This window comes from Setaria italica, chromosome VIII, assembly GCF_000263155.2.
Source record: "Setaria italica strain Yugu1 chromosome VIII, Setaria_italica_v2.0, whole genome shotgun sequence".
Lineage (NCBI taxonomy): Eukaryota > Viridiplantae > Streptophyta > Magnoliopsida > Poales > Poaceae > Setaria > Setaria italica.
This window is the reverse complement of record NC_028457.1, coordinates 29,741,215-29,753,078: the sequence shown is the minus strand read 5'-3', so window position 1 is coordinate 29,753,078 and position 11,864 is coordinate 29,741,215. Positions and strand designations below refer to the sequence as shown.

Sequence of the window (11,864 nt, the reverse complement as noted above, 5' to 3'; positions counted from 1 at the left end):
AATAGACCATGGATACTAAACCCACCTACACATCCTCGGGCTGTCCAAAAAACGTGGACAATTCGAAACAGATACGGTTATAGATATGCAAAGATCTGCATATTTCCAACCATATCTCCTTCGAACGGGAGACGCCTAACTAGGTTACGTTATATACGAATATTATACGGAAAGAAAGTTGTAGGATGCCTCACCTTGCTATCCTGCAAAGTGACGACTCGAGGACGGTAACGTACGCTCTCCTAAAAAAATACTCCTGTCAAGTTAAAATTTCGACAGCACCTCCCCTGCACGGGGAGGTTTCCTACACCTGCATCAAATAAAACGGCTCAATGGCCGACAATCACATCTACAACAACACAACGGCACTATGGCTGACTCCACAACAAGCACAGATACATAATGCATGACAATATTTCAAGCATGATAATATTGCAGATAATATTCAGTTTAATCAACTCACCTTAGTGCTGGGACCGGGGGCGGCGCGTCGGGGCTGGTCGGGGGTCAGGATCGATCCGAGGACGGCCGGGGGTGGCCGGGGGCTAGCCGGGGGTCGGGGCTGGCTGGGGGCGCCGGGGGCTGACCGGGGGCCGGCCGGGGGTCGGGGCGGGCCGGGGGCGGGGTCAGGCGGCCAGGGGGCCGGCACGGGGCGGGCCGGGGGGTGGTGTCGGGCGGCCGGGGGCCGGCGCGGCGCGGGCCGGGGCGGCGTCAGGTGGGCCGGGGGGCCGGCGCGAGGGCGGTCAGGGGCCGACGCGGCTCGGGTCCGGCGCGGGGCGGGCGGCACGGGTCTGGCGAGCGGCGCGGGCGGCCGGGGGCGGCGCGGGTCCAACTGTGGCGCGGGCGGGCGGCGCGTGCGGTGCGTGTGCGTGTGCCTGTGCGTGTGCGGTTGTGTGCGCGTGCGGGACTTAGCGCCGGATTAAATTCTAGTCTTTGCCGAGTGCCCCCGATCTAGCACTCGGCAAAGGCATTTTCTAATCACATTCGAAATTTTCACCCATTGCCCAGTGCTAGCTCAGGGGCACTCGGCAAAGGATTTTTTTTCCCCCGGATTTCTGACTGACAATGACACGTGGACCCGCGGCGAGCTTTGCCGAGTGTCCGCGGGATGACACTCCACAAACAAATTCTTTGCCGAGTGCCTCACTGCGACACTCGGCAAATAAGTACCTATATTGCATGTGCAAAGTACTTTTAGTAATTAAAAGTATGTAAACTTTGCAAAAACCTAGTCAAATTCACTAAACATTGTGTATTTCATTTTTCAAGTAATATTATTCCATTATTTCATGGATTTATAGCTCATATTGAATTCATATCTATTAAATTCATATACTTGCAATTAATAAATAAAAATTATCAAACGGATCCGAAAAATTCCCAAAATTTGACATGAACCAATCTATGTTCTCTATGGCCTATAAAAATAAATTTGAACTCAATGACAAATTCAAGTATCGATTCGACTCAAAATCTTACCGGATCCTTCCAACTTCTACGAATCCTCTCCGGAGATGCTTCGAATTCTAAGCATCATATGTCAAAATTTGTGCGAAACCTTCTCAATTTTTTACCACAGCCTCTGCATATGAAATCATAGCATCTTGGAAAATCTCGTGATTTTCAAACTTCGTTTGTATTTTTGAGAATTAAAAAATCATTTGGCCACACGTTCGTAGTCATGTTTCCTTAACAAAATGTTCGAAATTTCTTTTCATTTTCCGGGTGAGACCTCAATTTGGACTCACTAACATGAATATGATTTTTCCACTCATATTATTCCATTATTCCAATCACGTGTAGTTCAAATTTGACTTAAATCAACAAATTACTCTAAATAAAATTAATTGATTAAATATAGCAAACAGGTCAATAAATAGTCCACCTTCTACCCTGCAGTGCCAAATGTCATACATGTAGAGTATAAAAAGTTTGGAGGGTGGAGGAGGGAAAAAAAATTTAGCTTTGCCGAGTGTGTCAAAAAACACTCAGCAAACCTTCATGTTTGCCGAGTGCCCCATGAAGACACTCGGCAAACATGGAGGTTTGCCGAGTGCCCCGCCTAGCACTCAGCATACCCTGAGCTTTGCCGAGTGTCCCCCGTCGACACTCGGCAAACAGCTAACGTCTGTCACAGGCTTCACCGGACGCCGCACGTGCAGGTCACATGCTCAAGAGTTTGCCGAGTGGATTTTGTTTGTCGAGTATCCCCTGTGAGTTTGCCGAGTGTTTTTTTTTTGCACTCGGCAAATGGTGTTTTCGCCGAGTGTATTATGTTTGCCGAGTGTTATAAGGAATACACTCGGCAAACGTGGCCTTCGCCGAGTGCCCGCAATAATGCACTCAGCGAACAAATTACACTCGGCGACTTTAGTGTTTCCCGTAGTGCAGGGGCTCGCTGCTTCCGCCACTGGGGATTGCTTCGGCGTCGCACACGCAAGAGTCTCTGGTGACATCCTCTGCTGCTCGATCTGATTCGCCCCAGCCGCAGCTCCCCGGCCGCCGTCGTCACTTCTTGCTGATCCTGGTGATATTTCGACCCGCGCGCCCGGATCCTTGGATAATTCCGGCGGACGGTGGGAGGAGGCGTTCCTGCAGGGAGGAGACGGACGGGCCAGGAGGAGGCGATGCGGAGAAATAGAATGGGGAACAATGAACTTCGTAACCGTTACCCCAAAAGCACTTAAGCAGGGGAATGTGCTTTTAGTTTTGTAATAGAGCAAAAGTAGCTTTTAGGTAAAAGCACTCGTGATTTTTTAACCCTTTGGTTGGCTTTTGGCTTCTGCAAAAGCAAAGCCAGGTTGAAAGCTCAACCAAAAGCACCCTAAGCCACCTAACATGTTTCGGCTCACGGGGGCTACGCAGAATACACTATGCATATATAAGGAAATCATATTGACAAAGAACAAACATGCAATTTACAGTATAACAATATCATACACATTTATATTAAACGTTCTGAACTTTTAATACCACTATGGATGGGGTAAACCATCTAGTATTACATAGAATTAAATGCTCCATGGATTGGAGCGTTATTTTCCCATATATAGTACTTCTACACTTTATAGAGCTCACTCAGTTTGGAGCTGCATTTGTGAACCATTTTTTGCAAGTGACTACAAACCAGACATAGAACATGTCATACAGTTTGTCGAATAGGCTGAAATAGGCATATCTCCATGTCTTCTTAAACAGAAGGCCGCAAAATATTATCCAAAGGCCTCCCAAGAACCCTATGATCAAACCGAGATGAAAATCTATTTTAGCCTTGTCGTCTTCATGCAACATGACGGGATCTCTTTGTACTGGTGGCTGATCTCCAGGACATAGCTTTCGAAGTGGATGTCCACAAAGACCAAGATTGCCAATGTACATTGAAGTAGGATCATCTGCCCTGAGAGTGTCTAATTGATGTCCTGAGGGTATTCTGCCTGATAGGTGATTGTAGGATAAATCAAGACAGCTCAGTGAAGTCAAATTTGAGAAGCACCAAGGAATTTCACCAGAAAGTTGGTTGTTGGACAAGTCGAGAGACTCCAAGCCTTGTAGATTGCATATCTTATATGGGATATTTCCACTTAAGAAGTTTGATGATAAATTCAAATTTATTAGCCCAAGAAGTGAGCCTATTTCTTCAGGTATTTTCCCGACTAACCTGTTGTAAGAAAGGTCAATGCTCTTAACAAATATGGCATTCCCACTGTACTGAAGCACTTGTCCTTTAGTTGCCAACGAAAAGCTATCACCAGACATACCCATATCATATGTAAAATACCCAGACTTATAATGTTCAATGAAAGGATTAAATAATGGGTCTACATCCTCAGTGGTAGTGAGAGCTTCCAAGTTTGCAAGAGATTTTGGGGTGGTAGTGAGAGCTTCCAAGTTTGCAAGAGATTTTGGTATAACCCCAGAGAAAGTGTTGTTTGCGAGATCAAGAATACGAAGATAAGATAGCCTTCTTGTTTCAATCGAAATATGACCTGAAAAGTAGTTAGATCTTAGCCGTAACATTAGCAATTTAGGCATGTTATCACTTATCCAGGCAGGTAACTTTCCACTGAATCTGTTTTGACTTAGATCGAGGTATCCAAGACCTTGGCATTGTTTCAAGAATAAAGGAAATCCACCTGAAAGACAATTGTTGTTTAGAAGGAGAACACTGATTTTCAAACTGTAAGAATGTGCAGAGCCAAAGCCGACCCTTGATGAGTTGCTCCTAGATTGATTCTGTTGTTTCAACCCTTCTCTGTCACAATCTGGTAGTCCCCTTGTAAGCAGGTTGTTTGAAAGATCTAAGATCTGCAGTTGAGGTGATTGACAAACTGAGTCAGGAATGATCCCAGTTATACGATTGGAAAACAGAACTGCGACCTGTAAATTTGGGCCTCCAAAATTTGATGGAAGTTGTCCATTTAAAGAATTTTTTGAGATGTCCAATAAAATAATGCTTCTTGGTAACCTTGGTACTGAACCAGTTAAATTATTTGACTGGAGAAGAAGCAGCGTTGAAGACATGAACTCCAAATCAAGAGGTAACTTACCAGAAAGTTGGTTGTAAGAGAGGTCCAAAGATGTGGCATTAGAAAATGTAGTCCAAAACCAATCCGGGATCACACCAATGAGACCTGTGTCTGAAATGTTAAGGTCTGAAATGCTTTCTTGCCATCGAAGCCAATTAGGAATTTGACCCAAATAACAGGATGATAAATATGCCTTATGCAGATCGAAAGGGGGTTCCCAATCCGAGCCTACCATGACTTGAAGATGTGTACCAGTCAAGTCAATGTACTTCAAATTCATCAAACCAGAGAAGTGTTCTTCTGATATCACACCAGTGAAGCCGTTACCACGAATCCTCAACTCAGTCAAATTTTGTAACGTTCCAATCTCCACAGGCAAAGAACCGCTCAAGTGGTTGTAACTGATGTCAAGAATGCTTAAGGCAGTGAAGTCGGATACTGATTCTATTATCGTGCCAGTGATGTTGGTTCTATCCAAAATTAGCTCTTGCAAACTATTCAGGGAACATTTTGGTATCCTCTCCATTAGATGTGCTATATCCCCACCAATATTGACCTCGCTGAGGTGTATACTCTGTAAACTGCACATTCTGTTCAGTGTTGATGGTATCATCCCCTGAATTTCATTGTATCTCATATCAAGGGTGTGCAACTTGGTCAAGTTACCCAATTCGTCAGGAAAGGGGCCTAAGAAATACGTGTACGCTAGGTTTAGACTCTTGAGGCTAGTCACATCCCAGTACCAATTGGGTGCAGCGGGACTAAGAAAAATGTTAGAGGAGAGATCCAGATTCTCAAGCACTGTAAGGTTTTTGTGTAGAAGTGATGGGATGGAACTAGGAAGATCACAACCACTGAGATGTAGAACTCTCAAATTTGGGAGGGTGTTCACCCATTGAACCCAGTCAACCGCTGCTCTAAGGTTCACATTGCTCATGTCAAGATGCTCCAGCGAGTGAAGATTTGCTAGCCATGAAACATCTGATGCATATGGATATTGATTATTGTAGGAGTATGCATGTATGCTGAGGTATTTCAGTTTGGTGAGGTTTCCTAGCTGAGGAGGTACTTGACCACTGAAATTCAAGTTTGAGAGGTCGAGATATGTCAAGCTCTTGAGATGGCGTAGGGCAAGAAGAGATGAACTACCACTCAACCCGAGAAGATTGTCAACAGGACCATAATGATCCTCTGTGACAAACTTATTGTAGAGGTCGAGTTTCACGACGTGGCCTGTCCTGTTGCTGCACCTCACGCCGTACCACAGGCAGCAGTCTTGGCCTCGCCAAGATCTCAGCCATCCGGCGGAGTCGTTCGTGATGCCGGCCTTGAAGGAGATTAGCACATCTCTCTCGGCCGCGATGCAGCTGCCTGATACAGAAGAAGCGGCGACGGCTGTTGTTGGCGCTGGGGAAAAGAGCAACAGGAGGCACATGACAGCTGCAGCTCCATGAAAGGAGGCACATGAGCGTGGCGTTACAGCCATTGTGCGTGCTTGTTGTGCTGGTTCCGTTTGCAGTGCTGCTGGATGGAAAACTGGCAATGCATGGAGTGTGTTATTTATCAGTCGAGCTCAGCTTTAGCAAGTCTCCGGAAACGCAGTACTGTCTTCTTCTGCCATTTAATTTGCCCTGGCATGCACGCTACTCCATATATCGGTCAACACGTTGGAGGACCTGATCAACGACTTTATCCAACAATCTTGATACAATATTAAAAGGGTACTCAATGTACAGAATATTTGAAGTTTGAACTGCTGCAACTCCAGCGAGCAGAGAGCAACAGGAATAACACTTGTATAACATTAAGCATGATGAAACCATCGGCATGAACTGGATACGTTGACGAATCATCTGTTATCCATGAATTCTAGCTGCGCCAGGAACCAGTTTGAACCATCTAAAAATTGGTGCTTCTCCATATTCATGTTCTGCATTGCCTACAAGATAGATCCTTTTATGACAAGCAGCTCTCTGATGATGTCTGCAGTTGGCATCCTACTGGATGGCAATTCCTCAGAGCACGACAATCCAAGTTTAAGTAGGGCAATCAGGCAATCAGTCTTTCTATTTTGCGATGAATCACCCTCACCCACACCCTGAAATTCATTCTCGAGGCTCAACGACAGACGCGTGTCAATGACGTCCATCGTTCCATTATGCAGGGCCAGCTCAACATATTCACGGAGGCTTAATCCCTCTCTGAAGGTGCTATCTGTGGGCCTCCTACCAGTTACCATTTCTAACACAAGAATTCCATAACTGTAGATGTCTCCATTTGTTGACACCACGTTCCCAGCACCATACTCTGTTCCATTAAATGTTTGGACAATATTAGATCTTTAGAATGTGCAAAGTTGCAAAATTATGTTACAGTTGTAATATACAGAAAAATTAAATGTTTGCATAACATAAGTGTGCAAGATTTAGCTTCTCGAAATCATCAAAGTTACTTCATAAACATGCTTTATTTGGTAGTGAAATAAAGAATAATAAAGACAAATAACACAGAGTCATAAACATGGAAATGAAGAAAATATTGGGCTAACCTGGGGCAGCATAACCAATTGTCCCTCTGAACCCCATCGAGCTCACTGACTGTTGGACAATTAAGCTTCCATCAACAATAATCTTGGCAAGTCCAAAGTCTCCAACATGGGCAACCATATCAGCATCCAAGAGCACATTACTTGACTTAAGATCACAATGTATAACAGGAACTGGGCCATCAGAATGAAGGTAATCCAATGCATAAGCCACATCTAGTAGTATGGTCACTCTTTCTGCGAGATCTAAGTACCTTTGCTCTGTCTGCTCATCATTTGCATCAGGATGTAGCCAACCTTCTAAACTCCCATTTGGCATAAAGTCATAGACAATTGCTTTGAAGTCATTTCCTCTTGAATCAATGCTTGCACAAGTTGTAACTATCTTGACAAGATTCCGGTGTCTCATGTTTCGCAGTGCTTCACATTCAACTATGAAACTCTTGAGTGCACCAGGAGTTTGAAGCTTTAGTACCTTCACAGCCACAAGATTTCTACTTTCACCATCCTGATCATCTAGCTCTCCTTTGTACACAGACCCAAATGATCCAGAACCCAGCAAATTGCTAGGCGAGAAACTATCTGTTGCTTTTACCAACTGTGAATAAGAGATACATGGGTGGCCTGGCATGAACATTGTTGAAGGAGTTTTTGTTTTGCTTCTCCTGTGCCAGGTTAGAAGAATATAGAGCGACGAAAGGATGGCCAATGTTGCAGCAATAGAAATAACAATAGGTACCGCCAGAAGTTTATGTTTTTTCTTTGGTAGTTGTAATGAACAAAGAGGCAAATGTAGATCAGGTATGCCCCCGCAAAGTCTGCCATTGCCTTGGACTGAAACTCCAGAGGAATTTGCGAAAACGCCAGTAGATGGCACTTCTCCAATAAAATTATTGAATGAAACGTTCAGATAATAGAGCATTCTAAGGTCTCCTAAGAATTTGGGTATCTGGCCAGATAAATTGTTGCTCGAGAGGTCAAGATTTTCAAGACCTTTCAACTGACCCAGGAGTGACGGAATATTGCCACTCAAGAAATTATTTTGCAAATAGAGACTCTGCAGAAGTTGACAGTCGCCTAGGGTGGAAGGAATCTGACCTGATAGTTTGTTGAACTCTGCATGGAATTGTACAAGATTTTTTAAGTTCCCGATTTCTTGTGGTATATCTCCCTCCAAGTTATTATATGATAGATCAAAACCTTCTGAGAGTGTGGGGATGTTGAACAATGCATTCGGTATTGAGCCTGTAAAATTATTTCTTGAAAGATCTAATTCCAACAGTTTTTTCAGGTTTCCCAGTGTGTTTGGTATCCCACCACTGAAGCCATTAGCACCCAGGTATAAATAAGTTAGTTCTGTAAGATTTCCGATGGTGGAGATTGGCCCACTAAACTTGTTTCCATATAGGGTCAAACCTTGCAAGTTTGTAAGCCTACTGAATGATGAAGGAATAGTTCCTGTGAAGTTGTTCTGAGCAAAATCCACAATCTGCAAGTTGAAGAGATTACCAATATCTCTAGGTATGCTTCCGGAAATTGGGTTGTGTCCCAGGAAGAGTATTTCTAGAGAAGTAGAAAGATTTGAAACTGAATTTGGAAGGACTCCTCCAAGCCTGCAAAACATCATGTCTAAAATTCTCAACTGGGAGCAATTTGTCAGTGCAGTTAGAAATTCCCAATCCTTGGGTTCTTTAGCTTCAAGCATAGTTTGTGAGAGCTCGAGCCAACTGAGATTTCTTAATCTTCCAATCTCCGGGGGAACTATGCCACTAAAAAGATTATAACCGAGCTGAACATGCTCTAACTCAGAAGCATTAGCTATCGAGGCAGGGATCTGTCCATGAAACTGGTTGTTGTCCATGTATATCTTCTGCAGATGAGGAAGATTATTGAATGCATTTGGAGGTATTGTTCCACTTAGCATAATGTTTTGTGAGACAGAAAACATGACTAGAGAGGAAATGTTCCAAAGAGAAGTGGGGATAACCCCACTTAAATTGTTAAATCCCAAGTCAAGCCATGATAATGTGGGCAATAGACCAAGAGATGAAGGGATGGATCCAGTTAGCATGTTCTTTCCAAGACCAAGAAACTGAAGGTTGGTAAGATTGCTCAAACTAGCCGGTATCTCACCAGATAATTTATTGTCATAGAAAGTCAAGTGCACCATAGATGGTAGTTCTGTTAGTGATTGAGGGATTTCTCCTGAGAAAGCATTAGTGAAAAGGAACAACCCGAGAAGATTTTTCAAGTTACCTATCTCCGTGGGGATCTCACCCTGGAGCTTATTATTGGTTAAGCACAGCAATTTGAGCTCAGTGCATCTGCCTATAGTCGCCGGAATGCTTCCTTCCAGTGAATTTGCGCTCAGGTTCAGCAACTGAAGCTTGGCCAGACGACCAAGCTCTGGTGGTATCTCCCCGATGAGCTGGTTATTCCCAAGGTTCAGCTTCTCTAGAAAAGATAGGTTGCCCACGAATGGCGAGATTTTCCCTGAAAGATTGAAGGAGTTCATGAGCAACGAGACCACCCTCACAGGTGGCCGACGGCTGCAAGCTACTCCTGGCCAGGTACAGTAATTGGTGGACGTGTTCCATGAAGCGAGCAAAGCAGATGGGCCTGACAACATGGACTTGAAGGAGAGGAGCGCAAGCTCGTCGGCTGTCGTGTTACTACTGCTTCTGCTGCGCGGAGGCAACCGAGCATGGGAGAAGAGGAACAGCAAGGATAGCAATAGCAATCTGGTTCTTCCTTCCATCAGGAAATGAAGCTACAAGATCTCAACTGAATGTAAGGAAGTTTTGTGATAGAATGTACCTTATAAAGGATGTTATAGAGAAGCAATGTGACATTTTTGCAACTTATTGCCAAGGGAAGGTATGCAAGTGGAAGTTTGGAACAGATATGCGTGTGGAGCCAAGTTCGACTTGGTCCTGGTTGAATGATTAAAAAAGCTCTGTCCCAATCGAAACATGATTAAATCCATGAGTCATCGTCGGTCTCCCAGTCATCTTCTTATATGGAAAACTGGCACATGAGGAACAAAGAGCATAACAGCTTCAGAGCATTTGCAAAAGACTTCACAGTTTTGTAATACACTGACATGGCCTACTTAGGCCTCTTTGCTGCAGCTTCAGCGGGCTCCGGCTCCTTCTCAAAGATACTGTAGCGTCACTATTTAGTACTGTAGCGAGGAACTGTTTCGGCTCCCAAGGAGCAAAATGAAGGAGGAGTTGGGGAGCCACGCTACAGTGCGGGAGCCGGAGCCAGGAAGAGCCGCACCAAAGAGGACCTTAATTACTAATGAATACGGTTCTTGTACCTTCGCTACGGAAGGATTGCAAGTTGAGTGTGGAACCATGAATTCGTTGACCTCTGGTCGACTTTGGCGACTGCATGTTCAGGGTTGGAGTGCTCAGGAGCCCATTGCCACGGATGCATCCAAGAACCATCGTTGTCTTGTACCTAAGCTCCAGTGCTTATGATATGGCAAATTGGCATGTGGGGGACACGGCCAGCCACTTGCTAAAGGTGTCTGTACCGCAAATTTCAGCATTGACTCCTTGGGAATGGTATGGGGATTTCAGATCTGTTCTTTCCTCTACCAAGCATCATCTGGTCCTTGTAACCATCGGTCGACACTAACCTTTACTTTTGACATCTCGCGATTTGTTCGTCACAAATCCTACTACCAGCATCCAACATGCAGAGACGTAAAAAATCATTTTTTTCCGCGACCGGTAAAAAAATCATTTTGATGCAGTGAACAGTAATCTTCAGAGCACAAAATGGATTCGTACGAACAGGCAATTAGAAGATCAGAAAAATGAAATGTGGTAAGGCAGTGGCTCGCAGTCTGAGTGCTCACCATCGATGTCACCATCTTCGCCAAGAACCACGAGATCCGGCGGCGCGTGGCCTCCTTCCCGGATGCTCCCCATCAGCCGCTTCTAGACGGCGGACGGCGGCATCCACGAGCACATCTCGCTCGCGCAGACGCCGCATCCAGCAAAGTTTGCGGCGGCGAGCGGAACGCCGGAACTGCGGCGCCCCGCCGTCGCATCTTCATCGCCACCGCCGCGGCTGCTGCAGTCTCCACTCTCCAGGCCTTGTGCCGAGACGGCCAATCCAGGACGAGAAAGCGGAATAGGATAGAGGTCACTGACAGGTGTGGCCCACCTTCCAGTGTCGATTTCAAACGTTTGTGGTTATGGTTAGACTAAGCAAATTTGATTGATAATCTAACTCATACTGAATGTTTACGTTTGTCTAAAAAAATATTTTAATAATAAAATGTTTTCAAAAAACTAAATATAAATGTATCAATAGTAAAAACTGGTGGTTTAAAAAGATCTCAAAAGGAATTGTGGTTCAAGGTTCATGTCAGTGTAAGAACAAAAGAAGGGGGGGAAATCTTTTACCAATGAAATGGGGTTCCAGTATTTGTCTAGCATAGTTGTTTACTGCTAGTACTATTTATTTTATTTTACTAAAAAAAGAGTAGAATGACTGACTACACAAAGCACAAACCATGAATTGTTCAAAACTTAAATGGACACAGATGGTGTAATTTGTGTTCAAGGGTGATAATCCGATTTGTGTTCAAGGGCCCCTGTTTGTGTTGTAACATTCCTATAAGCCGATTTTATGCGAGACTTGCTTCAAATGATGCTCCTCTAATTTTATTGTAGTTTAAAGTCGCTTTTTTACTGGTATAGTTCAAAACTTCAAAGTTGCAGTTCTCTGTTTTACTGCATTATGTCTGTAACCACTGTTGCATGGATGAACATCTA

The 11,864-nt window shown here is 44.4% G+C and overlaps 1 protein-coding gene across 2 annotated transcripts; it reads right to left on the bottom strand.

Moving 5' to 3' along the window:
* Window positions 1-2,943: 2,943 nt before the first annotated feature.
* On the bottom strand, window positions 2,944-10,933 carry LOC101776718 (receptor kinase-like protein Xa21). Of its 2 annotated transcripts, XR_002678979.1 has the most exons (3): window positions 7,075-10,933; window positions 4,548-6,833; window positions 2,944-4,305 (listed from the first exon to the last, which is right to left on the bottom strand). XR_002678979.1 is itself a non-coding variant. In XM_004979460.3 (2 exons), exons 1-2 carry the CDS (start codon window positions 9,827-9,829, stop codon window positions 6,466-6,468), a joined length of 3,123 nt encoding a protein of 1,040 aa, XP_004979517.1. In that variant the 5' UTR covers window positions 9,830-10,933; the 3' UTR covers window positions 2,944-6,465. The 2 variants fall into 2 exon arrangements, 1 of the variants encoding a protein (XP_004979517.1); XM_004979460.3 differs by having other exon boundaries at window positions 2,944-6,833.
* Between the last annotated feature and the right edge of the window lie 931 nt (window positions 10,934-11,864).